Genomic DNA, 25,823 nt, shown 5'->3' on the forward strand with positions numbered 1-25,823 from the left:
CTACAAAGGCCTATACACCAATTTACAAAAGGAAGTTAACTCATTACCTATCACTATATTTATAATTTCTGTCAAAATAGAAAAATACATCCCACAAGATAGTTTACTGATTTTCTTAGCATATTTAAACATCACTGGGAACATTCTTTGGTTCCAGAATTCCTGTAACTCATGACCAACTCATATTCAATATCTGCTCAGTTCCTATAGAAGCTGTCCAGGGCTTAAACAAAATCAATGAATGAATTGACCTTTTTGGTTTTCCCAACTGCCAAAAGAAATTCCTGTAACAAAGCTATCTCCCAGGTGAGCAAGGTTTTCACTACTGAGACTACGCTGCTGGGAGATTCAGTATGAAAACAGATTCTGTCCTAAGTGAACAGATTCACAAAGCTTCAAGGCTAACCCACTTGCAAGATAGATTGAAAAATGGAACTGTAACATTTGTTTTCTAACGGGCCAATGTATTACTAGCCTTCTCCCGACTGCCTCACCAATGAAAAATGCCATGAATGTAAAAACATGGCATTGGGTAGTCATTTGAATTTTTATAATTTTGATTTATCCATTGCTTGATTTAAAAAAAAAAACTTTTAAGATGCTGACTGTATGCTCATCTGCATTGTTAGATTAAATGAGTACTTAACATTTATAAGCCCTTTTTAGTAATTAGACCAAGAATAATCAAAATACTCATTTTCCACGCTCTGACCATTTGCATCCCATCTGAAAGTCACCGGCCTGTTGGTACTTACTTTTATCCTCATCATATGATCCTCCGGAGCTATTGCTGTATCTTGACTCGAGGCGAGTGTGGGCTCTGATGACATTACTAAACCTTCAAATATAAGAAAAATGGTCGTGAAATACTGACATGCGCATGTGTGTGCTGTTACTCATGGACAGATACTGTTACATAGTATCTGTAAAAATCTGTAAAAATACTATTACATAGTATCTGAAAAATCAGCTGCTACTTCCAATAATGCTTTTCTTAAAGGAATCCTGTAACAATTACCCCAAATATTTCTTTTTTTCTTGAGAGGGCCAGTGGTCACTTTTGTTCAAAAACACAGGTACAAACCTTGAAAAGATAAGTATTTTAAGGCTAATGTTTCAATTCAACTGGAAAATTGTAGCATTTGCTTTGGAAGGAATATGGGTATGACACAGAATAATATGATTGCCTTATTCACATAGCATGGCACACAGTGGGTGGTCAGTAAATATTGTCATAGCAAATCTTGGACTTTACCTGGCTTTAAAGTTTCCCTTAAAACAGCCTGAGAGTGTTCAAGAGAAGGTAGTAGTTGGGGTACAGTATGGACCAGGGGGACTCTTTTGTCTGGTCTCTCCTGTGGCTTATTACAATAAGAAATAACCAAAAAAAAAATTAAAGTATAGCAACTTCATGTACATTATCTTATTTGATCTTGCTCTCTCATCTTTGAGTTATGCATTATATTCTTTACAATGATGAAACTGAGAATGAACAAACTTAAACAGCTTGTCCAGTGTCAACCAGAGGGAGGTGGCAGTGCGGGCTGCTTTCTGTGTTATGCTGCCTCCCAGCCTGGAACATGGGGCTCTAAGACTGAGGTCTCACTCACTAGCTCTGTCACCTTGGCCAAGGCCTTTACCTGCTTGTAGAACTTGTTTCCACTACTGCAAAAAGAGAATAACAATAACATTTCACCTTTTATCTTATTGAGGTTGTTTTGGGGATCCAAAGAAATTATGTGAGAGGGTTTCTAAAACTGCAAGACACTATCCAGCTATAAGCTATTAATTATTATGCTCCCACTGGATTTCTAGAAAGCCTTGTTTCAGGGCACCAAAGGTTTTCAAATCATAGCATATTTATCATCCAAAGATCTATATGGTAGAAGAAGGGTGTGGTTCAGGGGAAGTGTGGGCAAAATGTTATGTTTATATTTATATTATATAAAATGATATATGGTAGGTTTTACTACTCAACATACATAGAGCCAAATCAAAGAACTAAGGCTATCTAGAAATATATGGAAAATTTAAGCCCAAATAGGTGTGTCTCCCTACATCACTAATTGGGTGTTATGACTTAATTCATAACAGTTCATCACTCGATTTCCCTCTGAAACACTGGAAGATGCAGGGCTATCAATGTTCTCACCAATGTATAGAGAAAGTAATGTTTGGGGAAAAAGTACTGGATGTGCCATTAAGATGCCTACCTTGTCGCAGGTATACAACCTCAGAATATTGCATCAGTGATTTGGATTTGCTGAATTATAGAAATGTAATAGACTATACTAACTTTGGTTTTATTGACTTAGATATTTGCTACAGATTTTTTCCCCCTTCCTGAGACAACCATATTTTCCGCAGTGACTTTAAACATTCTGCACTGTCACATTTTTGGGGCTATTACTTTGTGAATCTATAAAAACAGAATATCTAGGACATCTGCGTAGTTTCATACAAATCAGGCCATGCACCAGTCTAAATCAGACTGACACTTAGGAAATTAGAAAAATGACAAACCTATTACCTTCTGAAGAAATTCTTTAATCAGATTTATGAGGATACACCATTCAGCAAGGAACAAAAGCAGGTGATGAACGAAGGTGTCACCTGGAGATTGCCATCAGACAGAGAGCCCCGCGGAACTCCTAGCTACAGATAAACTGTGATGTATACCAGGCTTTAAATCGTGCTCGGAGGGCCCAGGCAGGGAAGAGTGATAGAATGGATGGCAATTTTTCTTTTTTCCTTATTGAGATAGATCTAAAGGGGTGTTAGGTAGAGTTTTTAGGGCTGAATTAAGGGGAGGAACAAGCCCCTTCCAGACTGTTCCCCTTGCTCTGCAGAAAACTAAAACCACAGTGCAGCAGGTGTACACCCGACAAAGAAAAAGTACAGAACTGACTCCCAAGAGGAAAAATCTGTTATTTCCCTTTGCTTTCCTGGGTTGAAGACACCTATTTTGGGTTCTGTCTCTCTAGAGTTTCTGTCTGAGTTTCAAGGATTAAGTGGATTGAAGACCCTTTTAACATCAAAGCTACATGTCTTAAGAAACATATGAAAATAGCTCTGATAAGAGAAAAACTAGAAGGATAAGCTGTTTCCCTAAATTTTATCCTGCAGATTTAGCATAAATTAATACTTAAGCCACTATATTAATAGTATGTTAATATATACTAATATATGTTAATACTATCAATTCAGAGATTATCTAGTCTCTACTTCTATTTCAAACACAGATCATCAAAAATTTATACAGCTTTAAAGTTTATTGCTTTAGCTCCCTTTGAAAAATCATTCTGTGGGACTATAAATTTATCATAGGCTTTTATTAAGGGTTGATATATTAAAAATATTTATGAAGATCATTTCTGCATATTTTAAAATTGCTATAAACTGCTATTTTAATAAAAATCTGTGTTCATTTTGTTTTCTAATAAAGTGAACATGATGAATCTTTCTTAGAGTTTAGGGGTGCTTTCTACTAGTAATTTCTGATGAATATTTTATTTTTTTAAAAAATACAGTGAAAGTTACAAAATTTGCTATATTTTTCTTTTTTTCCTTTGGCTATGGGGGCCTCAGAGTTAGGTTAATGATAAGTTGTAGTAGTTTTCCTCAGTTAGGACTTTTGACACAACTATCTCACCCTCCTCATAGTTCGGCTTATATTCTTACCTAGCTTTACTGATCTTTTACTTTAAGCTACATGGTTTGTGTGTGTTTTTGTCAGTAGGAATGGTATCAATAAATATCCCTGAATCACATTAATGAACCATTAATTTAGTTGCAAAGAGCATGGTGTCAGAGTGGCTGCTCTGCCCAACTCCATGGCGCTCCCTGGAACCAACAATATGTCCTTGAAGAGAACCCCCAGGAGCCATGTGACACAGCAGCCGGGGTGGTATTCCTGAATGACATTGTCTCTGTAGACTCTACCTGCAAGGACTAAAAAGAACAGAGTCGATCACTGTCTCCTGTGCTGGGTTAGTGAAGGAGAGGGACAAGTAGAGCCTGGACGGTGTTCACATGGCTTATCTACCTCTGGGGCTAAGCAGATTCTCCTATTTTCATTCACTTATAAACATTTTTCAATGCCTACTGTGTGCAGCATAGGATGCTAATCACTGAGGATAGAAATGTGTGTAAGATACACATAGTATCTGTTCTCTAGGAATTAAAATCTAGTGGTTGAGATGAGCATGTGTACAAGTACCTATAAATCAACATAGCAAGGATGACAAGGAAGGAAGGGTAATAAGTAGATTGAAGAGAAAGAAGGAACTGTAGGCTCAGGTCCCAGCCTATTTTCATAGAAAAGAAAGAATATAGTAGAGAGATAGTGCAGATAGAATATAAGATCAATGGATAGTGGTATCCTTTGGGACAGAATATTCATATATGCATGTTCGTGCATATATATATATGAATATGATCAATCAATATATTTATAGTACAGTCAATATGAAAGAATGTTATATGTATGAAGACGTATAATATAAATAAGTAGATAATGGCTTCAGGCTTTTCAATGGCCAACAGAGATACAGTGACAGAGCAGGAGAGCCAGAGCTAAACAAGAAAACCTCTCTGGAAGGTGCTCTCTGATCTTGATATTATGGAGACAACTGTCTTCTTTTTTTTTTTTTTTTTTGAGACAGAGTCTCGCTTTGTTGCCTAGGCTAGGGTGAGTGCCCTGGCGTCAGCCTAGCTCACAGCAACCTCAAACTCCTGGGCTCAAGCAATCCTTCTGCCTCAGCCTCCCAAGTAGCTGGGACTACAGGCATGTGCCACCATGCCCGGCTAATTTTTTCTATATATATGAGTTGGCCAATTAATTTCTTTCTATTTATAGTAGAGACGGGGTCTCAATCTTGCTCAGGCTGGTTTCGAACTCCTGACCTCGAGCAATCCGCCCACCTCGGCCTCCCAGAGAGCTAGGATTACAGGCGTGAGCCACCGCGCCTGGCTGACAACTGTCTTCTTAAGTCCAAAGGCCACAAAAAACGTAGGCAGGACACTCAGAACCCTGGTCCTTAAGAGGCCATTATAATGAGATGTTAATATATGGAAGTCTATCATCTTTGTACCTCAAATAAAATTCAGATAAGAAACTCAGACTAAATAAATGATCATGAATGTTACACTCCAGTCAGAAAGTAAAATATCTTTAGAGAAATGTGATTTTTACCATGAGGTGGTTTTACAGACAAGGCACTAGCAAATATAGATTAAAAAACATGCTAATTTATAACTTTGTACTTTCAATGATGTGTGGAACATGAAAACCTTCCAAGAAAGAAAGAAAGGCTTTTATTAGAGGACCGTGAAGGACAGGGTCTATAATTTATGATCCACTGGGTGGGGCTTCCAGTCCAAGGGAAGTCCCTGCAGATGGGCGTCCACCTGGCGGCCACTCAGCAGCCCAGTGAGGCAGCGAGGAAGCCGGCAGGTGCCTGAATGAGAGCAGGAGCCTTCAGAACACCAGAAACAGACGGCCCTATGGCTGGTGATCTTCCATTTCGGCCCCTGCTGTATTCTAGAGCACTTGGTGAAATCTGATGACACTTAGGGAGCCTTTTGGGCTAAGTGAATTATTTTCATTATTTGATCCTTTACATTTTCTCTGATATGAATTTGTGAACGTCTCATCCTTGTTACTAATTTCTCAAGTGAAAGGGCTCTTCTGTTACCTTTAACTATAAATTGCTCAGCCAGAGGGGTTTCCAACACCACAAGCGTCATCCTGATTTTTATTTTTTAATTTGAATTCTGTTTATCTCTCTTGGTTTCTCTCCCTGCTCTTCACAATCAACTAAGGGGAATAATGACACAGATTTTATTCACTTATGAGTAGATCATAGGCAATGAGAAGGCAAAGATGTGGGTGAGAGAAATATTATTAATATCATTAAAGAGCTAATGTAAAGGGAATGGAGACTGCATTTAGCAGAAAGACAGGGTTCCTGGTTAAACAAGACATGATAAAGCAAAAATAAAATAAGAATGATGAGGTTTCACAGAACTTACCTCAAAACATCTACTCTATCCTGAAGAAATTGTTCAACAACCAGATTTGAACATTTCATATGGCAATTCCTTCCAATTCCAGACGGTCTGTGCCCACTATTAAGCCCTGCAGTGAGTGGGATTTTGCCACCAGAATAACACCTCTATTTATCTTTCTTTTCTCTCACTTGGTGAGGGAAGAACTGTTATCTTTAGGGATGTATGGTAGAGAGTCAGAAAGTCAGTCTGTGTTTCGGAACAAAGACGGATTATGGTGTTATGTGTATAATTTATGAAACCCCACAAACTCGTATTGATGCCTTTGTATAGACTACTGCCGAAAGTTATACTGGACATTAAGTCAAATTTGTGGACTGACCTTTCATCAGATTCTTTCAATATCTTGCTCTCCTCGGCATCTGGGAAGTTGTCCTGGCCAGCAACCACGGTGTTGCTACTGGAGGTGGTTCCTGTAGACAGGATTAGAAGAAAAACGTTCAAAAAACATGCACACAGAAGCATCAAGCTCAAGTCTCAAGTGATTATAGGAAAGAATTTCCCATAAAATCTCATGTTTGAAAGATTTCTTACCTCTTCTGTACAATCTCAGATATTCTAAACAAACTTCCAAGCCTACACCACTGAAATGGGAGAATCCTAGACATCTGTTATGGTCAAACCAAATTCCTTTACTCTCTTGTAAAGCCAGACTACAACATTCTTGAAACCTTTCTTCCTGGCCACTTAGGTAACGAGCTTATTTATAGTGGTCGGCTCTGCCATTGGCTGCTTTAGTATTTCTGGGTCCAGCAGTTATTAAACTAATGCTAGTGAAGCAAGTCCAAGTACCTAGATAGAGCTGCTGACTCTTGGGCTAGTGCCTCTCTGTAAGAGCCTTGCTGTGGCAGCAGGATGTAGGGCAAAAAGGGGGCACAAGAGACTGGCAGAGGAGAGGAATTGGAAGGCAGGTACAATGTTAGGTAAATCAAAGGTGAGCCAGTTAAGGAATTTAAAGAGGATGGTATATATTCTATGAAACGATGCCAACACACCAATTTATGGAGAGTGATAATGTTGTTGAGGGTATTTTGGTCAACCCTGGGAGAATATTAGCCCAGGGAATGCCATAAATACAAGAGGGAGGGTCCAGAAATGACATTTCTGAGTCACTGCAGTGTCCTGCCTGGGACTGGCCTGAGTAAAAAGCTCTGTGGCAGAGGAGTATCGGGCCACTGATTCTTGGTCATCCTTATAAAATCACTTCATTACTTTGGCAATGCCCTAAGAGCCTCAGTTAGTACTTCTTAAGCCATCTCTCAAGTGAGTGCCTCCACAGGTATGAGAAAAAGTAACAAGCACACACTCAATCCTTTCAGGGATCTACATAAAGGAAAACTCAGGGGCCCATGACCAGACATGTGCCTGGCGGCCCCACTCCCCACCGGAGGCCGCGGCGGAGGCCTTGCTGCTGGCAGTGAGGCGGTAGAAGGGCGGGTTGTCACAGTGCTGGACGATGGGGTTCACCGGCTCTGTCTGCTGTAGCTCGAAGAGAAGCTCTTCCATGGTTTGAATGGTGTTATTACGGCACAAGTATATTGCCACCTTTTTAATCTGAGAGGAAAAGGAGAAAATGAGAGATGTTTTCCAGAGCCTAGTCCACAGAAACTTTAGGCTGATTACCTGCTCATTTAGATAAGTACGTCATCACCCAGGAGCTACCGTCCTGATAGCTGATCTTTGTGCTATCCTAGGATGAACCAAGTGTTTGCATTAAAATCCACCTCTCTTCACATGCACGTCTGACAGGAGTGTGTTGTTAAAGGCCTTACCTTTTCTAATGGCCGAGTTGTAAAATGTTACTTTGGGGGGCATGTGCATTCTACCCAAACAGAAAACTTGCCATCTCAAGTCTTATCTTCAGAAAGAATGTTATTTATACAAATCCTGGGAAAAAAACCTGCTAGTTATTTTTGTTTAAACAGGAATCCAGTCCCCTGCTATTCTCTTCTCCTCTAGAAACAAACGAGTTTTAACTGTTTTTTGGTTTTCAGTTTTTAAAATAACTCTGGATTAAAGCTCTGAGGTATTATAGGCCTCACAGTCCAACCCAAGGCCTGTGAACTACAGTGAGGCTTATGTAGCTTGAAACAGCAGGAAGGCATAAAACCTCTCATAAAACAACCAGCACAGAAATGCCAACTGAGTTGAGTTTCTGGTGATGCTATCACCTTTAAATACCAACAGTAAATATCTGCCTTCTCAGAGGGATTTCTTCCTCCTTATGTCTCAATTCTACCACTTGAATTGGAAAAGAGAAACCTGGATACTTTGCATTTTTAATCTGTTTTAAGAGCATCAAGATGTAAACATGAAGCATTTTAATTAGTGATACAATAATGCTTTACCTAGTGTCTCTTACATAACAGATCTTATGTTTATAGAAGGCAGCTTTTGGGGACCGTTGGAAAAATATACACCCTCTGTTTTAATAGATTTCTGTGTCCCAAGGCTCAGAGCAAGGAGGTGATAGAGGCATTACCAGCGCATGTACCCTGCGTCTGGGGGGCAGAAGGGAACTTTTATGTAACATTTGGATGAGCTCATGGGAGATTAGCGTGACCAACATAACTGGGCATCTCTATTTTAGGTGGAGCAAAGAGCACATTCTGACTTGCAAATTGCACATGGGAGCACCAGCAGGAACAATCACTGCTGAAAGTCAGAGAGTCACTTACATAGGGCAGGAGAACTGTGTCACTGCTGACCCCACAGAGGCTGATGAGGAACTGCAAGGTGATCCTTAGGTTGTTGCTCCATTTCTCGTTGTTGGCTAGCGCGTTCCACGCGTTTTCCATTTCTGGTCCAGGAACTTCATCTCCATACTATAACGAAGAAAATAAAAACAGGCCCGCGGGACACATGTGAAAAATGGAAGGATATAAAATGTTTGATTAAAAGTAGTTTTGAGCATCATGGCCATCTCAAAATCATAAGAAGAGGTAAACATGGCCATTCATCAGAAAGGTGACATCTTTTAGTAGAGCAATTTATAATGCACAAATCAGTCATGCACAATACCTATTCATGCGATTTTTAAAAATTTTAGGCTTATTTTTTAATTGTGGTAAAACACACAAGATGTAAAGTTAACCCTCATCATCATTTTTATGTGTACAGTTCAGTTCACAAGGTTGTGCAACACTCTTCATCCCCATTCGTGTGATCTTAAATGATAAATGCCATTTTTCTTGGGTTTCCCCGCACAGGGTTGGATTAATCCAAGGTTTTCTCTGATGATGAAACTTTGCTATTTCAGGCACGTTTCCCCTGAGTTTACCTTGGCTGTCATGTACATGAGGTTATTCAGGACCAGTGACGTGGCTTCTGGAGAGCCCCAGCCATTCCCTTTCAGCCCGTGAGAAGCAGTCACTTCTCCTTCCCGGTCCTTGACTTCATCCTCCGGGCTGCTGGGGCTGGAGCCCGGGAGGAGGAGCCTGCTGTCCACCAGCTCAATGTTGTGCAGCCAGGGCAGCAGGTAGGTGAGCATGATCTGACGTCCGTTGGGGTGCGTCGTGGGGAACCGCTGGCTTACCTCTAAAGAGAAGTGTGGTGATGGAGAGCTGGACGTTATTTCATCAAAATAAACTAAAATATGAACACCAACTTGCACATCAAACAGTGCCTTTCATTTACAAAGCGTTTTCAAATAAAGAAGCTCCCCAAGGCCACAAAATCATAAAACCAAGCCTGTCACTCCATGTCTGGGCCCTTTTCAGGAGAGAGGAATAGCACCATGGGACAAGCACAGGTTGAAGGTTGGGTAAAAGTGGAGTGAGGTGCAGTCCTCCTGAGTTCAAATCCCCTGCTAGGGAAGGGGTATCTCAGAGTGGGCAAAACAAGGGACTTGCAGTCAGAGGGACATGTGTTTAAGTACCAGTTCCATCACATACTAGCTGCATGTGACCCTGGGCCAGTTATTTAACTTCTCCTCAGTGTCCTCATCTCTCAAATGGGTCTGATAGGATCCCACAATGTTCTATTGTGAAGATGAAATGATATAATCATATGCTCAGCAGCCTCTTAGAAATGGTGGTTAGAATTATTCTAACAATGATTATTATCTCTTCCCTAACCTAATGTCTTACACAGTGTATTCCATGAAACATTTGTTGTTAAAAAGTGAGATATGGACCTCTAAGAGGAATAAACCCAGTTTATGGGGGTCTACTTGAAAGCTGCCGAGCAGCAGGAAGGTGCCTGCCAAGTGCTGGGCTGCCCTTTGTGCCATGAGTGAGTCAGAGGGTGACGCTCTATGTCCGGCCCAGTCATTTCACCAGAGAGCAATTTTGCATTGTGTTACTGCCAGCAGCGTTTAATTTTATAATCTGAATAAGCTTCCTATAGATGTCAAAGCACAGCTTTATGTATATGCAGTAGGCTGTGAAATAATCTCCTATTTTTCATATCTAGAGAAGAAAGTGTTTTATCCTCAGGGAAATCAGAAAGCGTGGTCCATGCAGGTGCCAGTGTGGCGTGTAATCTCACTTAGCTCATGGCTACTAAACAATAGAACAACACTGATGCCAGGAATTATACCAAGATGAGCCATTGGATTCCTGAAACAGTAGCTTTAATTGATTTGGCCATTTTCCTAAAATTAAAATTATAATTTTTATTTTGGAGAATATATTGAATGCTGTACAATAATAATCAGACAGAGCTAAGCTATTATGTTTTATATAGGTCAACAACTTCAACATTACTTAATCTCAAAGTTTTTGAGTGTCATGACTGATGTTATGAACTTTCATGCCACATAATCAGATCCTTATAAAATCAGAACATTTATTCATCCCAACATACTGGGTATTTTCTAAGTACAAGCCACTGTCCAAGGCACGACAGAGACAGCAAAGACTGATGGCACAGTTGCTGCCCCAGAGAAGGAGATTCTGAGACAAATTATGTTGACAAATAACTCAGATATTTGTCAGATTTATTGGGAGATAGCAACAAATGACACAAGAAAGGCACAGAACGCTTTGGGGGTTCAGTGGAGGAAAATGACTTCTGTTTGCAAAGATTCAGGATAGTTTTATGGTGGAAGAACTATTTAAACTCTACTAGAAAGACTTTGGAGATGGAAAAATAAAATTCCAATCAGAAGGAGAGGAGCTATTAAAAATACCTATCTTTAGGCCGGGCGCGGTGGCTCACGCCTGTAATCCTAGCACTCTGGGAGGCTGAGGCGGGCGGATTGCTCGAGGTCGGGAGTTCGAAACCAGCCTGAGCAAGAGTTAGACCCCGTCTCTACTATAAATAGAAAGAAACTAATTGGCCAACTAATATATATAGAAAAAATTAGCCGGGCATGGTGGCGCATGCCTGTAGTCCCAGCTACTTGGGAGGCTGAGGCAGGAGGATCGCTTGAGCCCAGGAGTTTGAGGTTGCTGTGAGCTAGGCTGATGCCACGGCACTCACTCTAGCCTAGGCAACAAAGCGAGACTCTGTCTCAAAAAAAAAATAAAAAATAAAACAAATAAAAATACCTATCTTTTAACAATGCTACAAAAATCTACAGACTTTTAGTAACAATGATCATGCACTACATAATTTGCTAATTTATTTTTTTAATGGAAAATGCTAGTTTAATGTTTACAAAGCATATTCACAGTTATTTTTTTCTTTTTTCTTTTTTTTTATTTGGGCATATTATGGGGGTACAGATTTTAAGGTTTCAATAAATGCCCTTTTCACCCCTCCCCCCACAAGTCTGAGTTTCCAGCATGACCATCCTAATTTGCTAATTTATTATGTTAATTGCATTTGTCTGTTGGATGTGAGGTCCAGTAGGGTGGGGATGTCTGTCTGATGTATCCCAAGCACTTAGGCAGCTTTTGGACAGTATAGGTGTTTTTGAAAGGGAAAGAGAAAAAAAAAATGCCACAGACATGCAAACAACCCCTAATTCATCCCTCCAGAAACAATTTAAATAAAATGCAAGCAATGTTAGTGGGATGCTCATATTGTTCTCTGGCTCCTTTGGGAGGGACCTGAATAACTTGCCTGGCTACTTACAAGTAATTAGGTCATCTGAAATTACAGGCAATGAAAATCTCACCACAGGGTTTATAATAGTAAAGGCAGTAAAAACAAGAGTTAGGAATCTAGTATAACTTCCTAATTTTTTGATGTTACTTTAAAAAAGTTATTCCTCATAAATCAAAATAGCCAAAAGGTAAAATCTTGAAGAAAATGTAGGTTGAAGCTGCTTGTAACTCATTATATGAGCATGTGATGTTGTTAAACTTGCTGTTTATCTCTCCTCTCCCGAATTGTGAGCCTCTCCCAGCCTACTATTAATATAATAGCTTCTCCCTCTCAGCTAATAAACATGCTCCAATCTCACTCAGCCTTAAAAACTCCTCCTCTGACTCTGCAGCCTCCTGGAGTGTCAGCTTCTCTTTTTTCCTTTCTTCTCAGCCAGGCCACTGCAATCTGGCTTCTGCTGCCACCTCCCCATGGAAACTATTGGCAGTTACCAATGGATTGCGAATTCCAGAGGGTCACTTTTAGACCATATCTTCTGGGATCTCTACTGCATTGGAGGCTGTGGACTGCACACTCTTTCCTTCTGTTATAAATCCTCTTTGTCTTCTAGGTTTCAATGAAACTATATCCTGGGTGTTCTCCTCCCATGCCTTCTCTGGTCCCTTGCTCTTCTGTGGCCCAGGCTGCAAAAGTTGGGTGTGCACATCCTTTCTTTCGCTCTGGGCTCTCTCCATTCCTGGTTTCACTTGTGCCCGTGGCTCTAACACCTCCTATCCTTCTGTGAGCCTCTGGTGCTGGTTTCCCCTGAGTCCAGGCCTGTCTGTACAGAGGGATGTCCAGCAGAGGCCTGAGCTCAATAGCCTAAGCTGAGCTCCTGATCTCTGCCTCACCTGAAACCTTCTTCTGTCCCTGCATTAGGTTTCCCTATATCGGTGGAGGGTTATCACCAGCGACCTCCCAGCCATCACAACAGGCACCCTCTCCTGTACACTTGCCCTGCAGCTTTTGACTCAGTCTCTCTTCTCCACTCTCACTGGGTTATCTTTGTTCAGGCCCTTATTATTTACCATTTCCTCCTTGGACTTTTGTCACCGTTTCTCATCTGGTTTCCTCTTTCTAGCCTGTATGTTTTTTAATCCACCCCCACACTGCAGCCAATCTATCTTCTTGTTTGAAACTCACCAGTGGCTTTCAGAAGCCCAACAGTTTGCTTGGATGCCCTCCCTGTTCACAGGTCTCTTAAGTGGGGGTTCAGTGGGCACATGTAGAAGGTCACTGGCCTACAAACTCCTTAGTGCACAATACAAGGCCTTCCAAGATGGGACTTCTGCCTCTCTGTCTGTCCATGGCCATCTCTAGCTTTCTCCCTTCCCTGCACGTTATGTTAGCCAAATTGGACTCTGTATAATCCCCCAAATGCATCATGCTATTTATACCTCTAAGGGCCAATGCATATGTTATTCTCTTGGTTGGTAATTTCCATCAACTACTTGTCTGTTCTGCAAATTTCTACTCTTCTTTCAAACTGCAGCTCCGACATCAGCTTCTCTGGGAAGTCTTTCCTGATACTCCCAGCCTAATAACTGATTACTCCCTCAGCTTCCATGTCATACATTGAGCATATGTTTTTAAAAATTGCACTTGCTGCAATGTATCAAAATCACATGATTGTATATCTGTCTTTACTACTAGACTATGAACCTTTGATGAGAGAGACTGTTTTATTCACCTCTGTATTCCTAGAACTCAAGCATAGTGCCTAGCACATAGGCAGCACTCAAATCTTGATTGAAGTGAATAAAAATACATTTTTTTATTCAAGAAGAGAATTAATTTACTAAAAAGGCTTTTTTTTTGGGTCTCCCCACTGTTTAAGGTACTAAACAAGGAGGTGACTAGCTCTGCCTCAAGTAGATGGAGAGTTCTGCACAGTAGAGGTGTACTTTAAATTAGATCTTAAGGAAGGCTGAAGTTAGGGAGAGGGGTAGGGCCATTCCCAGCAAAGGAACCGCACGTACAGAAGCAAGCATTTGTAAGAGGACCTGGAGTGTCGGTCAAGGATTAAGTGGGGTTAGAGTAGAGAATTCTTGGATAAAAAGATAGAAAGCAAGTTTGGAAAAGGAAGGGTGTTTTTTTCTTAGTTAAGTAGTTCTAATGTTCATAGTATTGGTTTTGGAGAAAGATAGATCTACATTTAATTCTGTTTGGCTGCCTCCTACCTATATGGTCTTGAGCAAATTATTTAACATCTCTAAGCCTTAGTTTCTCATATGTAAAAACAGGGATGATAGTTGTGGTGGTGATAATTCCATGCTATAACTGGGCCAATTGCTTGGTTTTCATTAGCCCATTTTAATCCTCATAACACCCTACGAGGGGTTCTTATTATTGCAGATGAAGAAATGGAGACTTGCCCAAGGTCAAACAGCTGGAGAACAGTGGGTCCAGGGTTTGAACCCAGGCTGTCTGACTCTGGAGCCTCTGTTCTAACCACTGCACTACACCAGTAGTTGTAAAGATTAAGTGACAAATGCAATGCACAAAAAGTGCCTGGCACAGAGCCTGGCCCATATTAGCCATTCACTAAATGGAAGCTGTTATTATTAACATCAGTCATTGTATCTAGGACAATTGGGCAGAGAAGTTTTGAGTTGAGAAGTGCTGTGTGGCTTTGTGTAGCAGGTGGAGGTCGAATTGTAATCAGGGATGCAGAGATAGGGGAGGACTTAGGAGGACTTGGACAAAGTGGTGTTGATGATGACAGCTCTTGCTCTCTCCATTCCCAATCTTATCGGTCCTGGGGCTCTAACCCCTCTTCTGCTTTTAAAAATAAATAAAAGTTTATTTTTATTCACTTCAAAAAGAGGATGAGTTGAAGAGACCAAAGTCTGCCTCTCGGCAAACTGCAACATGAGCTCAGGCAAGAAGTTAATTGACAAATGCAATTACTTAAAAATGAATTTTCACAGAAGTTATTCATGAACATTGCTCATGAAGATGTGCCAAAAATCAAACTCTCAAAAACTTATCTATATAGCAACATAAAAGCTACAAAACACCACCACTGTCACCACCACCAACAGCCAACTCACAACAATTGTGTATATTATAAGTGATACTACCCATATTTAGTTTTTTTGGGAAGTCAATTTCTTTGGGAAATTTACATATATAATGTATGTAGAAATATTATTATTAACCTAGGCATCTTTGCATTTGCTATAAGTATGTGTATACCAATACTATTTTAGATAAACAATTTATTTTTTACATTTAAAAGATATTCTAGAATTTATTCTCATATCTAACTGGATTTAGCCCACAGCAGTTGTGACGTGGAAATTTAGCATCACCAATTTTGACTGTAAAGGTAAGCTAGAATTTAAAAACAGAAGTTCCTTAGTGCAAAGAAGTAATCACCTATGTCATTACTGACTACTGTGTGGTACCTGAGAAGAGTGGGAGCGTGAGCTCAGGGTACATCCTGGCCAGTTCGCAGGACAAGAGGGCCAGCGACACGCTGTAGAGGGGGGGCAGTGGCCCGTGTGTCCCATAGAGAATACTGCCCGGTCTTTGTTCAGCAACTTTCTTTGAATATACAAAAAGCTTTGCTTCAAGTATCTATAAAGAGGTAGGAAAGTAAGAAATGGTATGAACAACATCAGCCAGACATCTCAGAAGCCTGTATTTAATAAAGGTTAGAAGTAACAAAACTAATGAATGACTATTTAGTATAATATTAAAGGTAAAGCGTCAGTTAATTACTATGTTTACAGAAGATTACATAATTGTTTTCTTCATGTCCACCAATCATATGTAGAAATACATAAAACCCTATCCATAGACAACAATGCAGTGATCAGCTACCATTTCTATTTTCTGTGCTCAAGGAAGAATATTTCCTGTGCCAGTAAGTGATACGTGCCTGCATCAGCTGCATGGAGATTTCGTAAATCTCTCTGTTGGTGTCAGAGGCCTTGAATAGAACAAGGTTTAACAATGTCACTATGTCGAAGGGATAATTCCTAAGAAATAAAATAAACAGCATGGTTTATAAGACAGCATGACTAATAATATTGGTAGACCATTACCTGTCAAAATTCCACATAGCACACTGACCTCAGTCACTTATTAATGACATTCCCACCCCCATTTGGCCATTTTTCTTGCCCTCTTCTTTTGCTGTTTATTAGTAGGTGACTTTATTTTTGTTTAAAATTAAATATTGTGATATCAGGATAAAAGAACACAAAACTCTATCCAGCGTAAATAGATTTTAATGAAAGCCAAATACAGGCAAAAAGAACATAAGAAAATATGTGTGCTAAATTTCTCAATAACTTACTGAATTAATATTTTCATTCGATCCCCTAAATTTATTAAGCACCAATTATAAGAGACAATGTACAAAGAAATGATGATACAGAATTAGTGAGGCTGGTCTCTATCCTTAAGGAGGGCTTACAGTTTAGGCACAGAGACAAACTGTACAGTCTACTTCTGATGAGCATTATGATGGGAATATCCACAGTGTCTGTAAGAATCCTGATGAGGGACACCCACATCAGATGTGGGGTTAGAGGATACCTTTATAAGGAGGGAACAAGTAAAATGATTCAAAGCACCAGGAGACATTAGCCAGGCCATAGAAAAGGTAGGATGGGAGTATTCTAGGCAGAAAGAACAGCATTTTGAAAGATATAATACTGAAACAGCAAGATACCTTCTGTAAAAGGAAAGAATTTCTATGTAGTAGATTGAAAGAATTAAGTAGAGGAATATAAGGAGATGGGGCTAGGGCGATAGATGGGTTTAGAAGATGACCAGCCCGTGGACTTCACCCTAAAAGTTTCAGAGAACCATGGCAGGATTTGTAGTATGGAAGAGAGGCACTGTCATCTGTTTTTTGAAGAATCACTGGCTGCTGGGTGGAGAATGGATTGTAAGGGTCACGAGCGGCAAATGGGAACTGATGTGGGCTTGGATTAGGACAGAGAGAGAAGGGATGGAAGGAGGGGATAGATCTGAAAAATACTAAAGAGATAAAATAAGCAGGTTTTGGTAGCTGATTGTATGTGTGAGATGAGAGCTGGGTAGGGGGATAGGAATAGGAGAAGAGATTATGTGGCAATTGGTATTATAACCAAACAGAATATAGAGACTAAGAGCACTTTTTTCTTCTATGTAATACTATTTAAAGATGACATCTTTTCACTGTATTTTCTTCATTTATAGTGAAAAAGAGGTCATAATAGAAAACTCCTGGTGAGTTGAACGACTATTAAGAGATGATTGGGTCATGAAGGCTCTGCCCTCACAGATGGATTAAAGGCTTAATGGCTTTTGTGGGAGTGGAACTGGTGGCTTTATAAGAAGAGGGAGACCTGAACTAGCACACTCCCAGCCCTCACCATGTGATGCCTTGTGGCACCTCAGGACGCTGCAGAGTCCTCACATGATGCACCCCTCAACTGTGGAATTGTCAGCCTCTATAATTGTAAGAAATAAATTCATTTTCTTTATAAATCATCCAGTTTCAGATATTCTGTTATAAGCCACAGAAAAAGGACTAAGACAATCACCCTTCTAGAAAGTCATGTTCTACTATGAAAACCATTGCCCCTTTTACAATAAGTTTAGTGAGAAATGATAGTGAGAATTGGTTAAACATATGAAAAAGTTTTCCATTTTTATTTTTAATATTACTCAAATATTATTTTTGTGATACTGGTAATACTTGAATACATTTTTCTTCTAAAAGATTCAAGCAACACATAGGGCTAGAGGATCCACTCTGAAGATGGATTACTCATGAGGCTGGCAACTTGGTGCTGGTTGTAGGTAAGTTTATAGAATAAAACGTAGAAGTATCTCATCTCCTTTCTCTTTCACAACTGATATATTCCTACCCCAGAGGCAATCACTATCAATATTTTGGTATTTCAGCCCCTTTCTAAGTATATATACAACTACGGGCACCTAAGTACCCTCTCCCAATGCACAACATTTTAAACATAAATGTGACTCCACTACCTGTATGTACTGTTTGATGATTTTCTTTACCACTGAACTATGAGGCTTACTTCAGTCTTCTTCAGAGCTGCTAAGAATAACTGCACTTATAGTGCATGCTGAGGTGTGCCACCTAGATCCTTCTTTCAGGATGAGGCACTCAATCCTCCATTTACACTGTTGGCAGCCCATACCCCAGAGCAAACTCCTTCCCTGGGAACTGCCTTCAGCCAAAGAGCTCTGCTTAGGCCAAGGTCATGCCTACTCTGCAGCAGCCCCTGTGGAACTGACCAAAGTTTTCTTTTCTCTGTCAAGTCCTACTTCCTTCATTTCTCCATAGATGTTGACCCCAAGGGCACACTCTACTAGGTCACCTGCACTCGAATCTCCATCTCAGAGTCTGTTTCCTGGGAAATGCAACTTTTGACATGCATTGATAGACAGACTATTTTCAGTTTTTCATCATTACAGTGCCTTGAACACCAAATGTGCAAGTATTTCTTTGGAAAAGACTCCTAGAAAGGTCATGGAGGGTCAAAGGGCATATTTAAAATTTTTGTAGATACTACTATATTGCTTCCAAAATAGCTTTACTACTTTGCACTCCAAAATGATTACTTTTCTTGAACTTGTATTTTTAAATGAACACAGCATAGATTTGGTGTATCTGATGGGAAATTCTGGAACTCCTCTCAGATGATGGTGGTGCTGATGATGAGGGTAAGAATGATGACAAATGATGGGTGACATCTGTGTTATGCTGTGCTTACTTTGTGCCAAGTATTGGGCTAAGAAGTTTACCTAGATTTGTCATTTAGTCTTCACAACAAGCCTGTGAGGCCTAGAGCAGGTAAGTACTTGCCTGAGGTCATTTAGAAGTGGTAGAGTCCAGATTCCTAGATATGTCTGACTCCAAAGAATTCAGCGCTCTCTGCCTCTCAGACAGCTCACTATAGTACATGTCATAGCCAGTGTAATCTTGACTTTTTACAAACTGCAGCATTTGGAAATAGAACTTTCTGAGAAAGTAGAAAGGAAACTCCCTTCTGAGCCCCACAGAAGCAGAGAAGCCTTATATCTCTGTCTTCTGACACAGGGATTTTATACACACCTATATATATATATAAGTATATATACACATATATATATATATGTATATATACACATATATGTGTGTGTGTATATGTGTGTATATATATGTGTGTATATATATATAAACATGGAAATATATCGTTGGATCATTGGGGATTTAAAGGCAGGAAGGGGGTAGACACAGCCTCCTTCTTTGCAGGCACTTGACCATGTAATTAGGGTATTTAATTTGTTGCTTAAGACTGAGATATGAAATTCATGAGGAACAACACTGAAAGAAATAATAGATACAGAGAATGAAACAAACCCAGAGAAGGAAAAAATGGGAAGATTTCAAATAAGTGAAAGAGCACAAATAAAATATCTGCACTTAGATCTTGAAATTAGGCTTAGAAATGGAATCTTATACCTTTCAGTATTTAATTATTTAACATGGCAGAAGAAGAGTAAAATATAAAGACAGCTGTGATCATATGGAATAAAAATAAAATAAAAATGAGAGGTAGCTACGACTCAAAAAGTAAACAAGAAACAAAAGTATCTAGAAGAAGAGAGATTTTGAAGAATTTTGGAAATGCCTACTAGCTCTGGGCTACCTAGAACTAAATGACAAAGCTCAGGATAGCTCTAAGACATTCTGAAAAGACGCAGATTTTACTAGTTAATACAGGGGATTACTTCATAGCTTTTCCCCTCCAACAACTAGTGAATAATAATAGTGTTTATAGGGTGGTTACTGTGCTAGGCTTTACATCTAGAGATTGGTTTTATTTAATCCTCACCTAACACTATCGTCGCCTCATTATACAAATGAGTAAGCATTTGTAGTAACTTGCTCAAGAGCATACAGCTTGATTAGAGGCAGAGTGAGGATTTGAACCCAAGACAGTATGTTTCCAGAGGCCAAATTCCCAAACTCTGCTCTCCTGAAATACTCCAGTGGGCTGACACCACCAAATAAGGCTCGTTAACCAGTTAGGGAGTGTGACTGGGATTTGTGCATCATAAACTTCACGTGTCTTCCTTGTTATTAGATGGATGGTACAATTCCCTTAAGAAATAAGCATTTACTTTAAAAAATTCTAATTTGTTAAGCCTGATTTAAATTAGGAAAGATTTATAGAAAGTTAACTTAAGGCAAAACAAACATACAAACAATGACACCAAAAAACACCACTAAAAATAAACCCAACAAAATTCTTTAAGAATCAAAACTTTGATCTTTATATATAAGGCTAAAACACTGATTAAACATATTTCAAGAGTAATGTGGAGGGTAAAAGTAAAAATAATGGAATTCTTCAGTACTTAATTAAATGTAAAGAGAATTCTGGTGAATTAGGTTAGTGATTAGAAATGGCCTACTTCTAATATACTATTTATTTTAATTTATAACCTCAGAAAGTCATTTAGTTTCTTTCTCAATTTCCTTATTTGTTCCATACTAATCTCATTTGGAGTTGAGGAGAAAGTTAATAAAAACACACACAGAAGCCAAAAATTTATTTGAGCTAAAGCTGCCTAAATAAGCAATTTTTTTTCGTGCTGAATTATGGCACTGGGATCCATTTAATAGCTCTTAATCAGGTATATTAACATATTTTATGAAAAATTCTGCAAAATTAATATTGCTAGTTCTACCATCACTTTCTACTTTTATCCTCACTTCCCTGGTCCTATTCAAGTTCTGTTCTGACTTTATGTCTCCCAATATCATCTGAGTCACAGTATAGCATAGCTATATAGTTTTGACTGGAGACCAGCAGGTTCGCAGTACATGTGTGCAGTCACGCGTGCACATACACGCACACATACGTACACACACAGAGTCCTGTACTTCTGTAAAAGATACCAAAAAGAAGAATGTAGAGAACCAATTTTTTTTCATTATCACAGCTAATGAACATTGATGTACTTACTATGCAAAAATAGCTAATTACCTGTTTTAAAACTAAAGGTAGAAAATTTAAATTGACAAGAGTATTAGAAATTCAAACTTTTAGGTATTTTCATGTCACTTATAAGTGGTTCCTTAATAAGTGAATCTGCTTATAACTGTCATATTCCTCTAAAAATAAATCCATCATACAATCATTCCAATTTGAAAAGGAGGAGGTAATTATTTATTTTACAAGAAGAATTCTTTGCTTTAGAAAATGACTTGGAGAAGTTACTCAACAGATAACTTGTTTGAGAAATGTAAAAGATGATTCAGTTTGCATATGATGTTTCAGAAACATATTTCATAAGGCATTTACTTGCTTTTTATTTTAAAATATTAAGGGGTACAAATGTTTTAGGTTGCATGGATTGCTTTTGTAATACTTGAGTCCTGTCTATAGGTGTGCCCATGCCTCAAATAGTGTTCATTGTACTCATTAGGTAGGTTTTTGTCCCTTCCCTCCTCCGCCTTCCCCTCAGTTGATTTCCACTGAGTTTTACTTCGCTCTGTGCACATGTGTGCTCATCAGCTAGTTCTAATTAAACAGCAAGTACATGTGGTATTTGTTTTTCCATTCTTGAGATACTTTACTTAGGAGAATGTTCTCCAGTTCCATCCAGATTGTTGCAAAAGGTATGAATTCATCTTTTTTTATGCCTGAGTAGTACTCCATGGTATACATATACTACATTTTATTAATCTGCTCATGAATTGAGGGGCACTTGGATTGATGCAATTGTGCTGCTATCAACATTTTCTTCCTTTGAGAAGCTTTTGCTCATGGCTTTTTTAGATGAAAACTTACAGAAAACAAATGAAGCAAAAGCTGAAAACATCAGAATTGCTTTTGGGAGGAAGTACTGCAAACGTAAGTGCAAAGATTGCTCAAGCCTATCTGGAGGCATGTCTGGACTACACAGGCTGGGAATTTACTGGAAAAGAACAAATTTAGGCCACAGCTGAAACTTTAAATTCTGAACATGTTCTGTGATGAAAAATGGCAGAAGTGCTAGACAGTGTCTGGGCAGTTTGGTCCCAGCCATGGTATTCCCAGCCCTCTTTCCTTCCTTTAGAATAGATGAGTGTCGTGAATAAAAACAGATTAGACAATATTTGTCTAAGAAGCCAAAATAGTTTAGGATAACACCTTAAAATATCAGCTCAGAACACAGAAGGTTTTATGACCCAATATTTATGTGACTAGAGCCAGTATTGAAATTGAGACTATATTGCTAAATTCATAAAGCATTTATTTGTGCTCCCTAAGGAAAAACAGATTTATTCAGAGAAATGCAGTGTGATACTTTATGAAATGGCCATGCAATGAAATAAATTTGACTAGCATAGTTCAAGCCAAGTTCATTGGGAAAAGGGCAGTGAAGAGGTAAAACTTTTATTAGTCTTATTTTTTTAAAAGAAAGAGATTCAAATCATAGATTCTAAATACATTTTTTAAAAATCAAAGGGTCATGTGAACAAAAATTATTTTTAAAATGTTGAAATATCTGAAAATAAAAAAAAACACCCTGGGGAAAAAGACTTTTGCAACATGTTTTTTTTGTAATGTCCCATAGGTATATTTTTTAGTAATGCTTATATCAAATAAAACTCAATGGAAAATCAGACAGTTTAGGATGGGTTATATGCATCTGCTATAACTTTTATGGAGATTAAAGTTTGTAATAAAAACTCTACTGTTAAGATTATAGAAAATGAAAGTTTTAGACATGAAATGTTATTTATTATCTTTATAAAAGAAAGACAAAAATTTTAAAGAGAATCTTGTTTCCTTAAACAGGATGCTCATTTATTGAAAGTAGATGTCTTCTAAAATACTGTTCTTATTAATTTAGACCCCAAATAAGTTGGAATTTAAAACTAATTCACTTTTATTCCCTTGATCTGGTAGCTCAAGATAGCCATTTAAAATATAACATTTAATTAAAAAGTAAAGTTGACAGTCTATGTGAATCTTTTAAAAAATAAACTTGAGAATTTTCCTGATACATAAGCTCTTTCTTGGGAATAGGTCATGCAATTTCAAGAATCATTAACCCTTTCATTTTAGCTGTGAAATTATTTCACTCAATATTATCATAGTGCTGAATGGTGTCACTGAATGACTAATTTATATAAGAATGGCAGTGGTTTTAAAAGTGTAATTTATAGAATCTGAGGTGCCACATTTTCTTTTCATTTTTTTCCTTTCTAAAGTTTTGAACAAAGTGAATTTAAAAATTTTAAGCCACTTCCTGGGTTTGGTTTGCTCTAAAGATGAGTGAAGGGCTTACAGTTCACCCTTGTCACAAACATTTCTAGACTTTCTTGTAGTTCATTTACTGTATCTTCTTTGTCATTTTCAAATCCTGCTGTAGTACTTCATTGTGAAGTTCCAGGCAATTAAAAAGAAAGGTGCTACAACCACAAATCACTTTGTTGATAAAATGAGAATAATCAATGTAACCGCAAACTTCTAGGGAGCAGTTTATCTGCTGGGGATACCTGAGCCATTTTGTATTCCCATAGAATTTACTGTGCTCAGATAACTGCAGCACAGTCAGCTCTCAATCATTCTTATCACAAACAGCAACCTTGATTATAACTGCCACCGACCACAACTTGCAGAAATTCATACCTGCTTCCACACACAGTCGCTATGGCTTTGAAGCAGCCAGATGCAAGTTGGTAGGAACCTGTGTAGCACCGGTCAATTGCCCAGTTAAAAAGATTGATTTGATCAGGATTAAGTTCCAATAGCAAGACAACAACTTCACAGCCAAGCTGATGAACCTGAATACACGGAGCAAATCAATGTTACTCATATTTAAGGAAAGAATATTCTAGAGAAATATACAAGATAAAGCTTAGCAGATATAAATTGGCTACAATAAATTTTGGATTAATTTTTATGTCAAGTATTCTTTAGGAGGGTATAATGTTGCAACCGAAAACTGAGACGTATACACTAAATTTGACTCTAATATGTAGATGTTATATAGGGTCCACTCACACTCAATTTTTAACTCCGAAAATGTGATGAAGACTTTGTTGGCAATGTTTCCTTTTTGTGTTTAAAATATTTCTGAAAAGTATGTGCGTTTGGTTAAAAAAATCGAATGTGCAAAGCATATCCTCTATGTATACAAAATCTTTCAATGAAAAAATCAGAGGGAATATGATTATGAGGCTTGATTACTAAATATACTACATGAAGCTTAGCTGCCAATCTTTCAAAAAGAAATATAGTCCCAAAAGACTCTTCTTAATCAGAGGCTTTTATATAAAAAAAACATCATAGTAGATAGAATAGGATACTGAATTGATGATTCCTGAAGCTATTGCCAAATCCTAGGTGGACAATGAATACACACACTCATCCAGGAGCAGCCCAGTGCCTGCAGGCTATTTTCCCCTCAGTAACATTTTCCTGCCTCCTCCTAAAGTTGTCCACCCTTCTTGCCAGTTGCAACCACGTAGAAAAGGAAAGATTCTGGTGTGGTTTTTTTTCCTTACAATGTTTGGGCCTAGATGGGAATGGCATTCTAATACGATGGTCAAATATCTTTAATCTAGTCCTCCAACTGGCTTAAGCAATAAGCAACAGACAAGAGCTGATGATACTATTGCAAAGAATGTAATGACATTTCATTAAAAAGTTCAACTTGAGAGAAAAATCAGCAAGTTTATATTGCACTTTAGAAACTTTATACTAGAGCCTAAAATACACAAAGATAGTATATAATCCATAATATGAGATAAATTCTCTTACCTGAGCACACTCGTGTGACCACCACCAGGTCAAAAGCCATCATGTTACCAGCACAACTGAAACCTTCCCTGGGCACTTTCTTACTCACTACCCTCTTTCTCCCCCCGACAAGCAACCTCTATCCTAACTTCTACACCATTGGTTAGTATGGGCTGTTTTCTGAACTCTATATAAATGAAGTTATATAGTATATAATTTTGTATCTTGTGTGGCTTTAATTTGCTTTTCCCTGATGCTATAGACTAAATGTTTGTATCCCTCCCCAAATTAATATTTTAAAATTTTAGCCCCCAGTGTGATGGTATTTGGAGTCGGGGCCTTTGAGAGGTGACTATTTCATGAGGGAGGAATCCCCATGAATGTGATTAGTACCTGTCTAAAAGGGATCTCAGAGAGCTCCCTTGTCCCTTCTGCCATGGGAGGACACAGCAAAAAGACTGCTATGAACCAGAAAGCTGGCCCTCACCAGACACAAAATCTGCCAGCATCTTAATCTTGAACTTTCCAGCCTCCCAAACTGTGAGAAATAAATTTCTGTTGCTGATAAGTCACTCAGACTGAATGTTAAGAATTCTCTAGTGGGAAGGTACCCTTTATCAAATTAAGGATGTTTTTTCCTATTCTTAGTTTTGCCAGGAGTTTTCCTCATGAATAAATGTAGAATTTTAAGAAATGCTTTTTCTGCATTTGAGATGACCATATATTTCCTTTTTGAGATTCTATTATATAGTTAATACACTAATGAATTGAAAGATATTTGAATATTAAACCAACCTTGAAGTTTTTGAATAAACCCAATTTGATCATGATGAATCGTTTTTTTAATATATCACTGAATTCAATTTTCTAATACTTTGTTTACAGTTTTTGCACCTATGCTAATGAATGAGATTGCCTTTAATTTTATTTCTTGCTACATCCTTTTCTAGTTTTATTATCAAGGTT

The 25,823-nt window shown here is 38.5% G+C and overlaps 1 protein-coding gene across 8 annotated transcripts in view; it reads right to left on the reverse strand.

Moving 5' to 3' along the window:
- Nucleotides 1-25,823, reverse strand: part of FRY (FRY microtubule binding protein) — a 407,943-nt gene that overhangs the window by 69,735 nt on the left and 312,385 nt on the right. For all 8 annotated transcript variants that reach the window (XM_076009508.1, XM_076009506.1, XM_076009505.1 and 5 more), the window contains 8 exons: nt 23,745-23,899; nt 15,989-16,088; nt 15,513-15,684; nt 9,350-9,606; nt 8,748-8,894; nt 7,455-7,623; nt 6,392-6,482; nt 756-838 (listed from right to left, as the gene is read on the reverse strand). In XM_076009508.1, the coding sequence (XP_075865623.1) occupies nt 756-838; nt 6,392-6,482; nt 7,455-7,623; nt 8,748-8,894; nt 9,350-9,606; nt 15,513-15,684; nt 15,989-16,088; nt 23,745-23,899 (1,174 nt within the window). The remainder of the gene's footprint in view (nt 1-755; nt 839-6,391; nt 6,483-7,454; nt 7,624-8,747; nt 8,895-9,349; nt 9,607-15,512; nt 15,685-15,988; nt 16,089-23,744; nt 23,900-25,823) is intronic.

This window comes from Microcebus murinus, chromosome 13, assembly GCF_040939455.1.
Source record: "Microcebus murinus isolate Inina chromosome 13, M.murinus_Inina_mat1.0, whole genome shotgun sequence".
NCBI lineage: Eukaryota > Metazoa > Chordata > Mammalia > Primates > Cheirogaleidae > Microcebus > Microcebus murinus.